General features: G+C 34.5%; 2 protein-coding genes across 3 annotated transcripts; one reads left to right on the top strand and one right to left on the bottom strand.

Moving 5' to 3' along the window:
* Positions 1–772: 772 nt before the first annotated feature.
* Positions 773–6,519, bottom strand: LOC128018743 (calcium load-activated calcium channel). The gene is made up of 7 exons (XM_052604473.1): positions 6,302–6,519; positions 6,075–6,152; positions 5,929–5,988; positions 5,678–5,724; positions 5,481–5,548; positions 5,196–5,340; positions 773–1,262 (listed from the first exon to the last, which is right to left on the bottom strand). Exons 1-7 carry the CDS (start codon positions 6,369–6,371, stop codon positions 1,164–1,166), a joined length of 567 nt encoding a protein of 188 aa, XP_052460433.1. The 5' UTR covers positions 6,372–6,519; the 3' UTR covers positions 773–1,163.
* A 1,044-nt stretch (positions 6,520–7,563) lies between these two features.
* On the top strand, positions 7,564–19,028 carry LOC128018742 (uridine-cytidine kinase 2-A). 2 transcript variants are annotated; one of them, XM_052604471.1, is made up of 7 exons: positions 7,564–7,722; positions 13,337–13,496; positions 13,898–13,994; positions 14,510–14,652; positions 14,759–14,856; positions 15,862–15,910; positions 16,175–19,028. In XM_052604471.1, the coding sequence occupies exons 1-7, from the start codon at positions 7,618–7,620 to the stop codon at positions 16,309–16,311; spliced, it is 789 nt and encodes a 262-aa protein (XP_052460431.1). In that variant the 5' UTR covers positions 7,564–7,617; the 3' UTR covers positions 16,312–19,028. The 2 variants fall into 2 exon arrangements, with proteins under 2 accessions (XP_052460431.1, XP_052460432.1); XM_052604472.1 differs by lacking the exon at positions 7,564–7,722 and adding an exon at positions 9,718–9,991.
* Positions 19,029–19,195: the final 167 nt, after the last annotated feature.

Here is a 19,195-nt window from a genome sequence, read left to right as displayed (position 1 = left end):
ACCCGCACAATCAAATTCAAAACCGCCCAATCTGGCAACAGTGCTCAAGTTAAGATGGCCTGGATTCCATGAATTGATTACACAAAGGCTAGGTGTAAATGATCTACCAGTGTTACCTTAAGCACCGCCGGGCAATAATTGCGCAAAACATCCAGATATTTGTATTTCGCTTGATGTGCAAGATTGTAGAGTTGTTGTATTGCCATGAACCTAAAACAATACACAAAAGTGTATTCCAACAGTCAACTCTTTCCAGCTTGAAACAGAATTTAACTGGGACATAAAAACTTTATAACATGGAGGACATCTTCACAGCTTCATATGACTTTTTTTGTTCATGTAGCACTCAACTGTTCTTCTGTCCCTCCCTCTCTCTAGTTATGCACTCGTCAGCACAATTATTTTAGTCTTCTGCACTACTAAATTTGGCAATGAAATGTTGAACATCAGTTCTATAGCATATGTAAAATGTAAGCTCTTTGCACACTTACCTAAACAAGCAACTATCCAAGCATTATTACTGGTAGGTATATTACAAAAAGATGTCCTGTGGGGGACAATTGCGGAAGGCTAAAATTTTACTCTGAATTGCAAAACAATGACTCTGGTCTATGCCTTATTATGCATAACATTTTACTATTATTATATATTTATTTTTAAATTAGAACTTTAAAACTCCTTTATTATTCATTTTTTTAAATCCAGTACAAATGCAATTTGAATATGAAATAATAATCATAATAAAAACTACAGAGGAACAAATGCACAAAGGTTTAATGTCTAAACAAAATCCTTTATTTAACTTAAATAAAACCTTTTATACAGACAATAAAAAAAAGAGAGATAAATGTTCTAAGAATCCACGGGTCAAACTGTTCTCTCAAATTCTAAATATGAACGTTATATTAATTAATATTGCTTGTAGGTAATCATAAAATTATAATAGTTAGAAATGTGATTACACAAATTATAAATTTACCAGATAAAAAAAAACAACAATAAACAAACAAAAAAAAGACTCCATGCACATGACTTCTGTGGTCACCATAAGGTGTCGGTATCTGCACAACCTGACTATTAATCTTTCACATTGAGTGCTGTTTAAACAATGTACAGCTGAGTGTCTGATCTTTTTATGTAGGTATCTCACGGTCTACAAATGTTCATGAAAACTTGGCAGCTTGTGGAGGAGGTCCTAAAAACCCTCCGGCCTGTTTGGTGGCAGCACGGGAGGGGGCGAGACCCAACATCTTCTGGATATTCTGAAAGAACACAAGTATTCAGTGGAAAAGGTTAGGGCATGCATTACACGAATGAACAGTGTCAAAGCCATGTTGACATATTGACTAAATTTAACAGAAGTCTTTTAACAGAGGCATTGGAAGCTAAAGTGTTACCTAATACCTTTATGTAAGCATTGATAACACTGATACCTAAAAATGAAATGTATTTAAAGAGGTCATATGATGCGATTTCTTGTTCCTTACTCTTTGGAGTGATACAAGCTCTTGGTGCATGAAGAAGATCTGTAAAGTTGCAAAGACTACTACTATCCAGAGATATTCTTTATCAAAGTAAAGATTTTGCTACGCCCCCCTAAAATGGCTCATTCAAACACGCCCCTACATGTCTACATCACTATGTGGAAATATTTGCGTAATGCCTCCCAAATGTTCATGCAAAGAAAGAAGGCATGGTTTCAGTAACCGCAGTTAGTGTTGAAGCAGCCATGTCAGGGAGATGCTGTGTGTATCTAGGTGAAAGCAAAAGCACTTTGCTCGGTCTCCTGAAAGTAGATGCATTTAGGAATCTTTAAGATTATTTACAACAGGACAGCAACGTACAATCTGGCGCTTCTGAATCAGCTACAGGAAGCATGTTTTGTTATCAGTTTAAGTATTGCTACTGAATGTTCAAATGCGGGGTTTATCTGCAATAGTGTCCAAGCATCGAATGCGTGTGTGTGTGTGTGTATGTGTGCGATAGAGAGAGATATGGTCAAACAGTGGAGTCAGCAGTCTTAACCATCTGTGTACTGCAAACAAATAGGAGCTTTATCAATGTGTCTGCACGCAACTCTGTTCTCCATTTGGGCTTGAACTGATGGTAAAACTAAGGACATTATTACCTGTCTTTACATTTATTTTGAAAGAAGCGTTACATTTCCAACGAGTGCTTGCGGTGATCGGCCAATCACTTTGTAGAAAATGATGTGTTTGAGAGAGGCGGGGCATAGAGGACCTACAATAATATACAGTATTTGAAAAATTGATTTTTTATTTTTTTTTATTTACATTAAAGCATGTCAACATATTCTGTTACACAAAATAATGATCTTAAAAAAAAAAAAAAAAGCATCATATGACCCCTTTAACTGATTCTGCTCATTTTAGACCATAAAACCTTACTGATGTGGACTGAAAGTGTTGGCAAAAATTTTGGCTTCACGGTTGGAGAAGGTTCTACCAAGTAGGCTATAATTCATATGGACCATATGGGCTTTTATGGACTGCTTCTGTGTTACAAATTAATGCCAAGTGTAACTTGCAATACTTGAAATAACCTGAAAACAATATGGCAGAAGGATTTAGGGATTCATATTCATGATAATGACTGGCTGGATATTCTATTTAATGTGGGTAAGAACATAAGGGAAGCAAGAGGGAAATGAATTCATTACAAAATAGTAGAGATCGACCGAAATTGGATTTTGATGATACCGATAGCAAGGTTGGACCACACTGGCCGATAGCAATAAAAAAAAAAAAAAAAAAAAAAAAAAAGTGCTTTATTTACAAAAAAAAAAAAAAAAAAAAAAAAATACAACCGTACTGAACCATACTAATAGTAGTAGTAATACTACTACTACTACTACTACTAATAATAATAACAGTAATAGTAAATGTTGAAATTACCACACTCTAATAGGGCCCTATGAAATCTGTTAAATTTTTCATAAATTCCATTTTATTTATTTCCAATTTATGTTATTTAATTTTCCTGGAATAGGAATTTTTCTATTTTCTATTTTTTCCATTACAATTTTACTCCACTCCTTTTTTAATAGTTAAATTAATCATAAAATAAGTCTAATTAAATAAAATCATGAAACTTATACATTTTCAAATCAATTTAATAAGTTTAACAAAAAATACATAATTAGGGCTCTATGAAATGTTTTATTTTTTCCTCACCATATTTTTTTTTATAGTTACCAAATTCTGTTTTAGCACGTCTAATTATTTGAACGCATAAAACAACTTCATTTATTTTTTCTTAAAGAAGCCTAATGATTTTTTTTCCCATAAAAATTCTGTGTTTATTTACATTTTTATTGTTATCAAATCAAGGCATGAAACATAAATTTTGTCTTTTAATTACTTAAAATTAAACAAACTTTTTTTTTTGTGTTGCAAACAAAGGGATTTACTATGGAAATATTGAATAAATGTTGATGTGATTATTCCTTAAAAATACAGTTTGTTTCATTTTAGCAGTAGGCTATGTACACATGTACATTTCACATGTACATTCTACATTCTAATTCAAAATCGGACTTTTATTTTGACGGGTTGCCTTTACAGTTCTTTACATGTGATGAGATGCTTCTGCTCACGCGTTTGCAACGCATTCAACTCGAGCAGCGGTCTAAAACAGTTTATTTATTCATCGAACGGACACAAATGGACTTCAAGAATTTGAAGTTCGTGATTAAAAAAAAGGAGCAAACGGAAAGAGCGATCTATATTATAGCTCTATAAATTAAACATACAGACTTTATTAGAGACAAATGTTTCGATGGAAATGCTCAATATACAATTCATTATGTACATAAACAATGATTCAGGGTGAATATAATGTAATTTAATGGAAAACTATGTGAATGGCGCTGTTATGCGGGGCAGGAGTTTCTGTCTGAAGTTTCTCTCTCTGTTCAGCATGCAGTGTCACGTGTTTGAACCGAGCAGGAACCTCCCACTATCTCTTGTGAAGCCAACAAGAAAGTGACTAAAAATGTAATTCATCAACTGACCGCTTGAGGCTAGCTGCGAAAGGGTGTCAGTACGATAGACTTCCCATGTTAAAATGCCCAACTTTATAGCAGGAAATAGTTTACAGCCTGGTGCAAAAAATTATTTTGGTCTAAATAGAAAATTTTGCCCTTCATGACAACTGTGAGCGAGGTGAATTTTTTTTATATAACTCATCCTTTTTATTTATATTTAGCCTTAAAGTTCTGCATAATCAAGGGCGTGGCCAATAGAGTCAGAGGTGGATTGGCGCTGCTGACACCACCGTCGCGCTAGGTGGGTGTGGCTTCAGCAACAAACTCCCGCCTTTTTGCCCATTTTCGATTACCCCAGAGTGACGTGCTGCCAAGATGGCGACTGCTCGCTCCACCCACTTTCGGTTTGAAAAACTCTCTTCGGAAACCTATGGGTGACGTCACAGACACTACGTCCATGTTTTTATACAGTCTATGGCAGGGATAGGCAACTGTAGTCCTGGAGGGCCACTCACCTGCCTGTATCTATCTAGTAATCCCGAAAACACTGATTGCCTTGTTCAGGTGTGTTCAATTAGGGTTGGAGCTAAACTCTGCAGTACAGTGGCCCTCCAGGGCCGAAGTTGCCTATCCCTGGTCTATGGTCTGAACAGACAGCGCGTGCTGTCAGTGATTTCAGCCACTAGAGGCCGCTCTCGCACTATATATAATGAAAACAGAGCCTTCTCAGCCACTCCAGCAATGGACCCAACCCGGGAAACTATCAGCTGCTCCAGCAAAGGACGAAAAGCAGACAACAATCGGCATGGATTTTTGCCGATAACCAATTGAAAATAATCTATTCTGGAAATGTAAGGAAGAAGAGGCCACTTATTTTCATGTGATCTGTGTTCAGCCATTCTGGCATAAAATTCTGAGATTACTTGAAGAGTGGCTGGGCTTTAATTTACCTGTGGAACCACAATTATGCCTTCTTGGAGATAAATCAGTGCTACCCAACATACATAGCACAAAATGCTTTTACCATTATTAAGATTGGTTGCATCACAGCCAAAATGATCTTACACAACTGCAGGAAAACTCTTCCCTCAAAACTGCCATTACATTATTACAACTTGGATCATGCTCCATTCACTGAAGTAATATATATATATATATATATATATATATATATATATATAAACATTACCTGTCGAATTGACATGGTGCACAGGATGTAGAGGAAGATGAAGGAACAGTCAGTGTAATCTTCACCAAGAAGGTTGCGGTGTGAGAGGCCTTGGATATATGACAACGGGACAAATGGAAGTTTGGCCACAACACGACCATCAAAGCTGAAATTAAAAACAAAAACACAGAAGTGAAGTTCTGATTCCAGGTAACTTTACCAAATCATACCACTATTAACCTACAATATTATTGAACATTTATAACAAAGCATCTCCGTGATGAAGCACTGAATGGGTCAACATACATGGAATTGAACATGCCCATCAAAGCAGTGAAGCAAAAGCCAATGGCAAACATCGATTTCATCCGGACCTGCAAATTAAAATATCTTTAACACAATTGCAAAACAAAGTGTAAACTATGTTAACTTTGAGAATGAATAAGAAATAAAATAACTATGAAAAATAAATTTGAGAAGTGCAGTGGAAAATATTCGAATACCATTGACAGGTCTCTGTTATTGTTCTTGAGTTTCTCTTCTTGTCTCTCTGTTGAATACAACATTATAGTTTACAATGCTCCATTTATGTTGCACAATAATAACAATTGCATTTTTACTAATTGTTAATAATAACAGAAACAATTTTTTTACTAATTGTCTGTAATACGTATTATTTTACTATTTGTTAATAGTAATAATCATCATCATTTACATAAATAATAATAAGCAAGAATCATTAGAATGATCTTACCTATTTTTTTCTTCTGTTGACGCCCAGCTGATTCTGTAATGGTCTCTTTCTTTTTCTCCACTGTAACATGTTACAGAATTGTAATCATTGGTCACATGTATTAAAATCCAATCAAAGAACAAACATGTCTCGTTCATATAACTTACGTTTTTTACTCTGTTTTTCGACCTCGGCCTTTAGTCTTTTGTATTTGTCTGTGCGGTATACCAGAACCCATGTTATTCCTGTAGAAACAGAGCAAGGCGAACTGTTATCCAGCACTACAAGAGCTCGTGCGTTTGTCCTGTATTTGCTGAGCTTCGGACATTTTCCTGGCCTTTCGCTGACTGATTTCTGATATGCAAAACTCAATTCTAACGTAGCATGTACATACCTTCCGCTAATAATGCTGTGCATATAGATATAAACACAATCAGGATCGTATCTGCAAACATTGTGCTCATTTTGGAAAAACGTTTAAGATACTAATAACACTTCAGGTCAGCCACAAGCTCTACTACAGCAGCGTCAGCAGTACTGTGATGATATCATCAATGTGCGCCCTGCTTCCTCGTGGGTGCTGAATGTGGCTGCACTATGAACTCATGACTCCACTCCTCCTACTAGTGGCAGTGACCCGGCATTATATTTCTGCAAGAAAGGTAAATGATGACGAATTGATTAAAACCTATTTTTAAAAAACGTTTTAAATTATAGTAATGAACATTTGCTTGTGGATTTCAATTGTTTAAGGGTGAGATTTAAAAAAAAAGGCATTTAAGATTTTTGGACTTTGTATGTGAATGCATTTTGTATTAAAGTTGTGCTAAAGTATTAATATTTCTCATATCATCATGGTTAGATCAGCTTTCAAAGGTGCACCTTGTACATTTTAGTGCTGTTTCTCTCTTTCTGCTTTGCTCATCAGAGTGTATCTCTGTCCTCTATATTGGTCAGATATTTAAGATTTCTTTTACAATGTAGTGCACTATATAAATGTAATATTAATAATAATAATAATAATATTAACTGAACAATTTAATGTTACATGACGAATTTCATATCCACTGAAATTAAGCAGGTAGGGACTATGAATCTGTGCTCTCCTTCAAAATTATTTTTGTAATATGAAGATACTTTATATTCATGTCATTATGTATCATATATATGATATCATATATCATTATATGGTGTTATATATGCGTAATATAATAAACTAAAATATTATATATATACACACACACACACACACACATACATACATACAAACATTAAGTATATTAGAGTCTTGCCTTTATACTATGTAATTGTTTAAAAGTTTGAAGATTTGATTAAAAAAAAAATCCAAACATCCAACCAACTCTAAAATGATTTCATTTTTCTTAAAAATAATAGAATTCAACAGCCAATACTCCATCACACCATCAATTTCTAGAGCTGGAGAAACAATATTGTAAAAAATATTGTGGGAAGGACATTGTACATTTTACATATACATGAAAAAGTAATCACATGTATATAACACTTTTATAAAGTGTTTTAATGAGTGTACTTTGAGTAGAGAGAGCTCTGCTAATTCCTACTAACAAATGTAACATCACACAAACGCTCCAAAGGAAAAGGTTAGACACATCTGAATGGAAGAGGGAGGAGGAGCGCCGCTGCTTGTGTGGTAAAAGCAGTCCGAGCCTCAGTGTGCGCACTGACAGCATGGCAGGAGACAGAGACGGCACGTTGGACAATCAAGCCGAAAATGAGCATGTTGTCAGGCAGCCTTTCCTCATCGGGGTAGCCGGAGGCACTGCCAGCGGCAAGGTTGGCATTCTGCTTTACCTCACATAGAAATATTAGTTATCGTTTGTTTTGTGTGTGTAAGAGAGAGAGAGAGCACACCGACTGCCGCGTGGCTCATGGAATCATCAATGTGCACATTTATTTTATTACCAGAGATGGTTTGACATGTCCGATGTAAAAACTGACATATAGACTATTTGAATTTAAGGCGTTATCTATTTGACTAGTTTATTGATTTGTAAATCAAGTTTAGTCATTTCGATAAAAAAAGCAAATTAATAGGGATAGTATTTTTAAAACAGTTATACAGAATATTATAAATCGCTGGTATGTGACCCTCATAAACAAGGATGTTGGTCATTTTCCTAATGTAGACAGCTCCCAGCGCTATGCACTATGGCGATGGTGAACTTACTAACTTATTAATAAGCATTTAATCAATGTTATTATTTTTTACCTAAAATGCTCTAAATCCAGTTTAATTCATTTGAGAAAAGTATCAGGATTGTAATGGATCAGGCTCTGTTGTGTCGATGCAAATTCCGACTGTCTTTTGTTGTTAGGAAACAGCATGACACTTGAGCCGGGTAAATCTCCACAATCCTCTGACATTCCATCAGATTCATTAAAATACCATTATTTGTCGAACACCCTAATTACAGCTTTACTTTAGATAAATATACAATGTGTTGTGAGGAAAGTCTAACTTTGCGGTTAGGCTATATGTGGATAAAACCCTGTCCGCGCCGGAGGATGTCTTGCTAGCCGTAACAGTTATGATACACGCACACAGACACACGGTCTCTTTGTTTCATGAGCTAACGGTGCGTGATGATACAAGAAAGCGAGATAAGTTTATGTATGTGTGTGTGTTTAGCGTTAAACCTAAATAACTACTGGTTTTGGACGATATAGAGGAGCAACTACGGAGCTTTTGTTGGATAACGATATTTGGGTCAGCGGCACAGCTAATGTGTCACATCTTACCTCATTTACGTGCGTAAAGGCGGCGTGCGTGAGTACGCAGTGATGCGTCAAGCGGCTCCTTCAGTGAAGCGTGTTTGTTTTTTATAAAAAAATGTTTTTGATGTGCTTCATTGAAATATTTGTAGGTAATATCTTCGTGTTGTATACTTCGAGTAGGTAAATAAATAATATAGTTAAAAAATAAACGGAAAACTAAACTTTTTATTACATCTAACAATCTATCTATCTATCTATCTATCTATCTATCTATCTATCTATCTATCTATCTATCTATCTATCTATCTATCTATCTATCTATCTATCCATCTATCTATCTATCTATCTATATGAAAAAAATTAAATGAATACGTTCAGTCTAGGTATATTATTATATATTATAAATTAATATATTACATATATTAATAACTTTTTTTGTTTTATTTTTAGCGTATATTTATAGCATCATTGTTTGTGTTTGTGCGATATTATTTATGATTTATCTATATGATTTCTGTTTACTCTACTATTGGCCATGCTGAATACGCCTATTATGATGAAGTTTAAGTCCTTATGTGGAATACTACAGCAATGTTTTTTTTTTTACATTTTATGTTTTACTGATCTCTGTTTAGTCGTTATTTAAAATGTCTCTGTACATAATGTGTCTGTTCCTTTCTGTTACCATTTGATTATCTTGTTTGGTTATGTCATGACTCCTGTATCTCCCAGCTGTCAGGTGTGCAAGTTTTTCTTACCACACTGCATGGGAGAATTGTGTTATCTAATTTCTCAGTGAAAATGCTTTGACTAGACTTTCTCAAGCAGTACGTTATAATGTCTGTGGATGTGCTTGTTGGCACTCAGTGTTCTGTCCGGAGCTAATATATTATGCTCTTGGTCTGCTGTTTAAGGACACCAGTTTGTTTACATCCTGGAACTGCTCAACCAGAGTAGATAACTGACTGAAGCAAGTTTCCTTTCTATGTTTAATGCAGCTAGAAATGTCTTTGCGTTGATAGAATAAATCACAACCCAGCCCACTAGGTGCACTTTAGGTAGCACTCGCATTACATTTCTAAATGCCAGCTTTGCTTTTTGGGTGAACAAAAATACTTGGGAATTAATCAGGGAAATGTTTAGTCAGCAACAGAAGCAGCTGTTTTTTGGCTGTCCTGCTAGGTTAGTTTAGGAGCCAGTGACAGGCTAGGAGAGATTCCCACCTCAGCGCAGACATACTCACTTCTGGGGACTATGGCTTCTTTCTCCTTCTTTCTGTAGGTTATGAGGTTTACAACTTGCGCAGTATCCACCTGATGAATCAAAGGTAAATGATTGTCTTTATTTGCCTGTAGGCCATTTAGCATGTGTACAGGATTAAAGTTACTTTGGCTGGAGGTTGATGGATCTTGGGCACAGTGTACCAACAAATGTCAAAGAAGTCTTTGAGCTCTTTTTTTCCTTCTTTCGTCAAGGTTTTAACCCAGTGGAAGAATTTGTAATTATTACATAATACACTGCAAAAAATGCTTTTCTAGCTTAGATTTTTTGGTCTTGTTTCTATTCAAAATATTTTAAAATTCTTAATCTGCCAATGGGGTAAGCATAATATTCTTGTTTTCTGTTTGAAATAATATTATTGTACTTACCCCACTGGCAGATTATTTTTCTGAAAACAAGAAAATTATTTTTACGTCTGTAGAAAGTCTAGAAAATCCTTCTTGGATTAAGATTTTTTTGATATTTTGTCTGGAAACACGAAAATAAAAATCTAAGATAGAAAAGTGGTTTAGTTTGTGGTGGTGGAGCCAGTGTGATTGGACCTAGCTTAAAAATCCACTTCAGTTCCTAGCATCCACTCCTGCATTAATAAATTGGTAAAGCTTTACAATAATGTCCAACTAGTCACAACATTAACTAAAATGAACTAACAATGATGTTTTTTACAGTATTTATTAATTTTAACATTACTTAAAATAAATACAGCTGTTCATGTCAGCACAAGTCCATTAAATATATTTACTAATAAATGCTTTAGAATTTATTTAGAATTATTGCTAGTTCATGTTAACTAATGAAGTTTGTGTTCTATCTAATGTTAATAAATGGAATTTATTATAGAGTGTTACAAGTAAATCATACAACTGCTTTACTGGCCAACATGCTAAGTGTCTAATTGACATGCACATCAGTTAGTGTTAACTACAAGTGCAACATTATATTTAAATGTTCGAGTGTCATTGTGGTTTAAGGACACAGCATGTCAAACTGGTGTAACTTTGTGTAGAACCTGGTGCAGGTATTATAAAAACCTTGTTTTCTTGACTATATGTGTTATTGTGAGGCAAGAAACTTCATGCAGTCCTTGTGTTTGTGCTCGGATTATTTTGTGTGTTATTTCTGTAACACTTAAGTCAGAAATGCGTTGAAGATAATATAGGCCCTAAAGCAGATCACTAGCTGTTTTTGCTAAATGTATGCTTGGTGTATATGTTTGTTATAGCTCCTTACACAGGGCCTGGGACAGCTTGGACTGTTTATGGCTTATGCTTTAAATGGATTGAGGGACTGGCACTCAGCATTGCAGCTGGTGAAGGAAAGCTTTGTAAGACTTTTGAGCACATACACATAGGTTAGATGCAGCAGTTTCATCAGACTCTGCAGGATTCAGTTGCATATCCCTGCACTGCCTCCACCTGTCTTGTGCTTGGCTTTTTATTGACGTGTGGTTGACTCTTAATGTGATCTAATTATCTGAACTCATGGCATGTTGTTTTTTCAGTTTTATTTGATGGTGTTATTCTCACTGTTCTTTCATATTAGTAGCTTTTAGTCTGTTTACATATCATACATCGAGTGACTATGACAGTAAGTTTATTCAGGATTTTTGGACTTTGTATGTGAATGCATTTTGTATTAAAGTTGTGCTAAAGTATTAATATTTCTCATATCATCATGGTTAGATCAGCTTTCAAAGGTGCACCTTGTACATTTTAGTGCTGTTTCTCTCTATTTTCTGCTTTGCTCATCAGAGTGTATCTCTGTCCTCTATATTGGTCAGATATTACAGAATATTGAGCCCATTAGTAGGCTGTCTTTGGAAAATATATCAGTTTTTATGAGGAGAGTCAGTATAGCAGAAATTGTCAAGCTGTGGCGGGGTGCAGAAATCTCTCAGTGAAAGTGTGAGCAAGCACCTGCTTATGTTTCTCATAACCGCTCATGGTTTGTGCTTTTTTTTTACCGGATGTCTCACCTGTGAGTTTGGGTTATACTCCTTGTTCTTTGTTTTGTTTTCTTAATAGGCACATTTTTTTGTATCTGCGAAACGAGAGTGTTTAGGAATTTAGAGACGCAGAAGACGGTATCTAAGTCCTGTTGTACAATCACAGAGCCAGTTGTGTTATGTAAAGATCTGTGTTTATGCCTTGAATGGGGGTTGTGTATTTTAGATTTTGACAATAAGGGCACTTTCAGGAATATTTTGTGATATTTGAATTTAATGTATGCCATTGTTTTATGTCAAAACACCACTGACAATACTACTCATAACATAACCCTGTGAGTTGTAATAGCCTACTAGTACAGTTCAGCATAAAACTGCATTAATTCTTGGTTTGAGATGGTTAAAATGAATGATGTGCAGATCAGTGTTAGATTAATACAAATGATTTACTGAAAACTAAATTTCTATAAATAACTTTACATACACATTTAAGAACAAACTAAAAATAAAAAGTACTGAATGCATGTAATGTTTTTAAAGTATGGCCTACTAAAATATATGTTACTTTTGTAGCAGCTAATAATGTTGTAAATAATGTGATAAAATATCATATTGTGGTATTTAATAAAAAAAAAAAAAAAAAAAAACTACAACACTTGAGTCATTCACAGTCGTTTTAATATGTATTATTCTGTCATTTAGCCCATGTGATTCATGCAAAAACCAAAGAGTTTTTTCATGCTGGTGGTGGAGGGAAATACTTCCAAAATTGTAAAAAAAAAAAAAAAAAAAAAAAGGAGTTTGATAACACAACCATGAGTTTTTTTATTTTATTTCCTTTTTTTTATCATGTAATCAATAATTAAAATGTCAGTCTTTAGTGAAAAAGGTCAACATTAGGGAATATGTGTCACAAAATATGCTTCCAATAGCAAAGATAAGATCAATTTAGCCATATGGTGTCCAATGCTAATGGTTTAAATTCATTTGGTTCATAATTCATAATTATATACTTTGAATTATGAACCAAATAAATTAAAATGGGTAAGGGGAACACAAATGTGAATAAAAAAAAAAAAATCTGTTGTTTGCCATACAAGAAAATACAGGGCCATCTATGGCATTGAATTTAGTTGCCACTTTGCTTGGCTGATAATCATAAAAATCCTATGATACATTTGAATGCAGCCCTCATGAAAACTTTTAAATGACTTCACTAGACATGAAAATAATCAAAATCTTTATTTATTTTATTATGTATTTATTAAATAAGGACCAGCTTTTGGTTCCCTATCTGATTCTAGTGGCCTCTCACAGAAATTACTCACTTAACATTAAATCGTTGCCCATTTTGTCATTTTCCCCCCCGTATGAAATAAGATTACTAACTGAAACTTGCTTTAGAGCACATATTTACTCAACTACAATCCTGTCTTTTTTTTTCAGTCATCAGTTTGTGGGAAGATTATGGAGCTTCTTGGTCAGAATAAGATCGACCATCACCAGAGGCAGGTGGCCATCCTCAGTCAGGATAGTTTCTACAGGGTACTGACCCCTGAACAGAAGACCAAGGCTCTAAAAGGACAATTCAACTTTGACCACCCAGGTAAAAGACTTATGTTTATATTAACATCATTCATTTTCTATTTAGATTGATTTTTGTTGGCCTGATTTATAGTCCTTTGTGCACTTTTGCATTGCCAAATACTTCGGCTTATTGTGTGTTACTGTGAGCAGAATACAGCTCAGATGACCGTTGATGCAGTCTGTATACTTTGGCAGCTCTCTCTCTATCATTCTCTGCGTGTGTGTGTGTGTGTGTGTGTGCGTGTGTCGGAGTGAGTGTTTGCTTGACTCAGCCACCTACACACACTCACTCATTCTGCGGCAGCATAAGTGACTTTTCACTTTTTTTGCTTGTTCTTTATATCCCATTACCTGTGGGTCAAGAAACCTTAGAACATATTGTGTGCTGTCTGTCTGATCCTCTTTTCCTCTGTCCCACAGATGCGTTTGATAATGAGTTGATAGTCAAAACCCTTTGTGATATCATGGAGGGAAGAACTGTCCAAATTCCTGTCTACGACTTTGTTACCCACTCAAGGTCAGTTCAGACCACATTTTGGATAACCTAAAGGGATAGTTTGTGACATTTCTGACATTAATTATTCACCATCATGTCGTTTCTAAACCCTTAAGACGGATTAAATTAAATCAGTTCATCATATAAAACATTTGTATTTTTTCAAGACTTTGATTAGACCAATTTATTGAGTTCATTTTACAATCTTTTTGAATCTTCTACATGATGACAGTCTGGGTGAAGGATCCGTTTAACTTATTAGCATTGCATTGTTTCTATGTGTGGACATTTTTGTATTTATTTGAGTTTCAAACCACACACAAAAGCAGCATATATTTATTTCGGTGCACATATTCAGCTGTTACAGGAAGTAGCAGAAACACAGAGCAGAATGTAGCTGCTGTTGATATTCTTACTTGCTACAGTACTTGAGCATTGTGTTTCAAACAGGCCTTATCTTGATTTGTGTTATGTAATCTGTTTGTTCAGGGATTTCCTGCATCCTGATGCACTTTTGTTTTGCTTACCTTTTGCAGGAAAGAAGAGACAGTAACTGTTTATCCAGCAGATGTAGTTTTATTTGAGGGCATTCTTATGTTTTATTCGCAAGAAATCCGAGATCTTTTTCAAATGAAGCTGTTTGTGGATACGGATGCAGATACACGTCTGTCGCGCAGAGGTGTGTGAGGACTTGACGATTATTCATAGTGTGGTAGTGATAGGATGATGTATTTCAGTGCCGTTTGATTCTCTCTTACCCTTATGTCATTCCCCTCTGCTCACAGTCCTGAGAGACATCAGTGAGAGAGGTCGTGACCTAGAGAAAGTGCTAAGCCAATACATAACATTTGTCAAGCCTGCCTTCGAGGAGTTCTGTCTGCCAGTGAGTTTGACACTTTTCTACCATATATGATCTGTGTTTGGTTTTGTATTTATTTTGTAATTATTTTATATACACACTCAAACACACATTCCTGTGATGGCAAACGCGGAGTATTATTTATTATTAATTTTTTTTTTAAATGCACACTGTCACACACACATTCCCGTGATGGAAAACACGGAGTATTATTTATTATTACATTTTTTTTAAATGCACACTGTCACACACACATTCCCGTGATGGCAAAGTGGAGTATTATTTATTATTACATTTTTTTTAAATGCACACTGTCAAACACACATTCCTGTGTTGGCGAAGCGGAGTATTATTTATTTTTACAAAAATTTTTAAATGCACACTGTCACACGCACATTCCCGTGATGGCAAAGTGGAGTATTATTTATTATTATATTTTAAAAATGCACGCAGTCACAAACATATTCCTGTCTTGGCGAAGCCATTACTCCAGTCTTCATATGATTCTTATTTGCAGATTCATTGATGAATAAAAATGAAAGAACAACATTTATTAGAAATAGAAATCTAATGTCTTAAATTTCTTTACTGTCATTTTAATTCAGTGCATCCTTGCTAAAAAAAATTAAAAAGAATGTAAAAAATAATAAAAAAGATGTAAAACAGCTGGACATGGTTTTTGTTTTTCCATGTTAATTTCTCTGTTGTGCTGTTTGGCAAATATATTATAAATTGACTTTTTTATGCAAATGGTAATATTTATTATATATATATATATATATATATATATATATATATATATATATATATATATATATATAGCAGGAGCATTTATTGACTTCATGTATTTTCTATTAATTTTTTTTCAAACACTGTTACACATAAGCAGAGCCAATGTACATGTTTCTGGCATTTTGTCTAGTGGGTGGTGAAATATTTGCCCAATGGAAATGTTGTTGCTGATCACCGTCTTGACTTGAGAATTTTTTTCTCAGGGCTTCTCTCTCTCTTTTTTTCTTCTTCTTTCAGACAAAAAAGTATGCTGATGTGATCATTCCACGGGGAGCCGATAATCTGGGTGAGACTTTAAATGTGTTTATCCAAACTTTAACATGGAAGAGAGGAGACACAAATATTTTGATATGGAAATGTTTTGGAACAGTTTATGATATAACTTTTATTGTTTTGAAAATAGGAATGTTTTGAAGGTGCCAAGCAAGGCCACACTTCTAGTATAGTAAAAAAAATAATAATAAACTGACACCGTTTCATTAAGCAATGCCTTGCTAAGGCACGTTTCATTGATGTTTGTTCTTCCATGTTAATGTCTCTCTCTCTCTAGTTGCCATAAATTTGATAGTGCAACACATTCAGGATATTCTGAATGGTGGTTTGACCAAACGCTTGAACGGATACCTCAATGGCCACAACACACCTCGTAAACGGCATCCCTCAGAATCCAGCAGCAGGCCGCACTGACCAGCCCTCCGTCAGGATGTCCGGAATGCAGGAGAGAATGAATATGTGATCGATGGATGCAAGAGGAAAGAAGGATTGCTTGTGCATTCTATTAATTAGCCAACACTTTATAAGACAAAAAGAATCATGAAAGATTTCAAGAATTTCAAAGTCTGCCTTTTTATTTCATTCTGCTTCTTCCTTGTTCTTCTACTTTTTTGGGGGGTTTACTTTAAGACTGGTTACACTTGATGTTTTAGGAATTAGAAAGATAAATAAAATGATACTTCTGGGATTGTCAAACAAAGGTCAAAATGGATATTTCCTATATTTATTTCCTTGTTTATTTAAAAAAAAAAAATATTATTTTTTAGTTTGTTGTCTAAAATTTTTGATTTTTTTTTATCTGTAACTTTTATCCTTTTATTTAAATAATGTCTTCACTGGAAAATGTTGTTTTAAAATCATCCCTTCTTTTTGGTTCACAGTGATGGAATAAGTCTGTAGTATTCTGGGATTATTTGTAAAATGTCCATCTATGATCAGAAGGATAAATGGCAGAAGAATGAACGTTAATTCATCTTATTTCACTTGAACAATTCAGGCAGTGTTGCTACATCACAACAGGCCTCTCAGGGTGAAGTTACTACAAATAAAAACAATAACTCACTTTTTGTCCTAAAGAGACAAGAGCGTAATCTGCATTTAAATTGAGTCTATACAGAAGAGACCACACCTATAAAAAAAGGGCTCTAATCTTGCTAATTAGAGCAGAACTAAATCTATTGCATGTATTCATACTTGGTTCTGAATTACAAACATGGTACTTCTAGAAAATTTACAAAGATGCTAGATGATCCTCATTAAACATGGTCATGTACTTTAAAACGAAGCCCAGTGGTTGATTGTGCAGCATTGCTGTGGAGTGTTAGAATGAATAGTGATCTCTTTGTTAAGAGATTTATGTTCATATACTATGCACTGTACCCTTGACTCTAATAATGCAATTTGACAGTTTATGACTCTCTTGTGCAAGGCATTTAGAAAAATGGAGGTGCTTACTTGAAATGCAATCTCAGTATATTTATCCATTGCAATGTTTTTACTCAGTCTTTGACAAAACTCACCAAAGAGTTCATTTACTGTTAATTTAGTAAATGTTTTTACATTTCAGGCAGTGTAATTTCCCCCTGTAGCTCAGTTTTGCTGCATCTTAGAGCCAGATTGAAGCCATTTTAAGGCACTCTGAAACCATTCAGGGATGTGAAACTGAACAATCTAACCTTTAAACTTGACCCTGACTGTGAAAATACCCCATGCACCTTCCCTTTTGATCTTGAAACTTGAAGCTTTCACAAAAAACTGGTTAATCGTTGATATTCTTATTTAACATTGTTTTCATTTGACTATATTTTATTTTCTGATTAGCTTCATTCGCATTGCTGCTATGATACAGGGTTACTCATTTACTATTCTTATGTACAAATTCTAAATAATCACTTATTGAATGATGTGAATATTTATTTGATCGAGTATGATAATTTTGCAGATAATGCCATTTAATTGTCAGATTATTAAATTTCATCAGATTCGTCATCATTCATAGCTGAGCCAGATGTAAAAATTAAAAAAATTGCATAAACTATTATAAATATTTTGTTGACGTCTGGTCCTCGGTTTTGTTTGGGCATTATATGTGTGATTCAGTCAATATGTTCATAGATTAATAACACAATTCTTAAAAAAAGGGCCAGTTTGAAAACACTGCAAAACATTTTGTGCAAACATAAAGTTTTTGTATGTGAAATTACAGACTGTTAATTTTATTTTCATGCCATTACTTTAGCTAAATATTGTAATATTAATTTTCTAAACAACACTTGGTTAATCAAACATCGTGGCTGTCAAACAGTGATATTCATACCTTTCATTAAAAGGTTTTAATATATTAGCACAGATTTGAACACCAGCTTTTAAAATGGAGTACATATTACTATTTTGTTCCCCACACAACCACAGTTCAGCCGTGAATAAAATCATTATTTCATAACTGTTATCATCTTACCAGCTTGCACACCCAGTGTGTAACCCTACTTGACAGAAAGTGATGCAAACATAGTACTGTTTTTCAGAAATTTGAGGGATTCCAAAGATTTAAGATGATTACGTTGTTTAACGTGCAGTCAGTTAATTTGGTTCCCTCACTAATGTCTGTAATTATAGCAAATACTGATTTTACCAGAATATGTGACAACCTTGCATTATTGTTGATTTAGAAAGAAATCCTAGTCTGTAACAGATTGTCTTGTTGCAAAGTGGGGTGACTTCGGAGGGGATTTCAAAAGTAGGGTGTTCTGCATGATGTATCATTATATGTTTAATTATTGTTGCCTTTGAGTTTTGGTGCTTGCAAAATGGGAACAAAAAGCAAAGAAAGCCAAAACTATGATAAAATCAGAAAAGGTTGCATGCTTGTGTTGCTGGACCAAACAAACTACAGTTGCAAGGCTTTAAAACAGCATTTCTGTGACACTGCAATTAATATTAATAACACGTTATCTTGAAATGTTACTCTGTAATCTGTGGACTGGCTTTTTTCTTTTTCTTTTTAAGTGTTTCTGTGGTTAAACAAATCCATGATAACTGTATTATCATTTACATGTGTAAAGAATTGCAGGAATTTGTATAACAAAGTGATTGACAGCAAAGCTGCATTAAATAAAGGTTTTTCTACTCCTCGTGTTCTTTGCCTCAGTTGAATACATGGCTGTAATCATTTGCTTGCATCAGAAACAAAAAAAGACTTTAAAGAGTAAATCCCTCTCTTTTAGAAACTTTATTGCAAGCTGGACAGAATTGCACAATGGTTTAGATTAGAACAAAGATAACATGAAAGAATACAACA

Source organism: Carassius gibelio, chromosome A8 (genome assembly GCF_023724105.1).
Source record: "Carassius gibelio isolate Cgi1373 ecotype wild population from Czech Republic chromosome A8, carGib1.2-hapl.c, whole genome shotgun sequence".
NCBI lineage: Eukaryota > Metazoa > Chordata > Actinopteri > Cypriniformes > Cyprinidae > Carassius > Carassius gibelio.
Note: the sequence above shows the minus strand (reverse complement) of the source record. Positions and strands in the feature narration are given on the sequence as shown.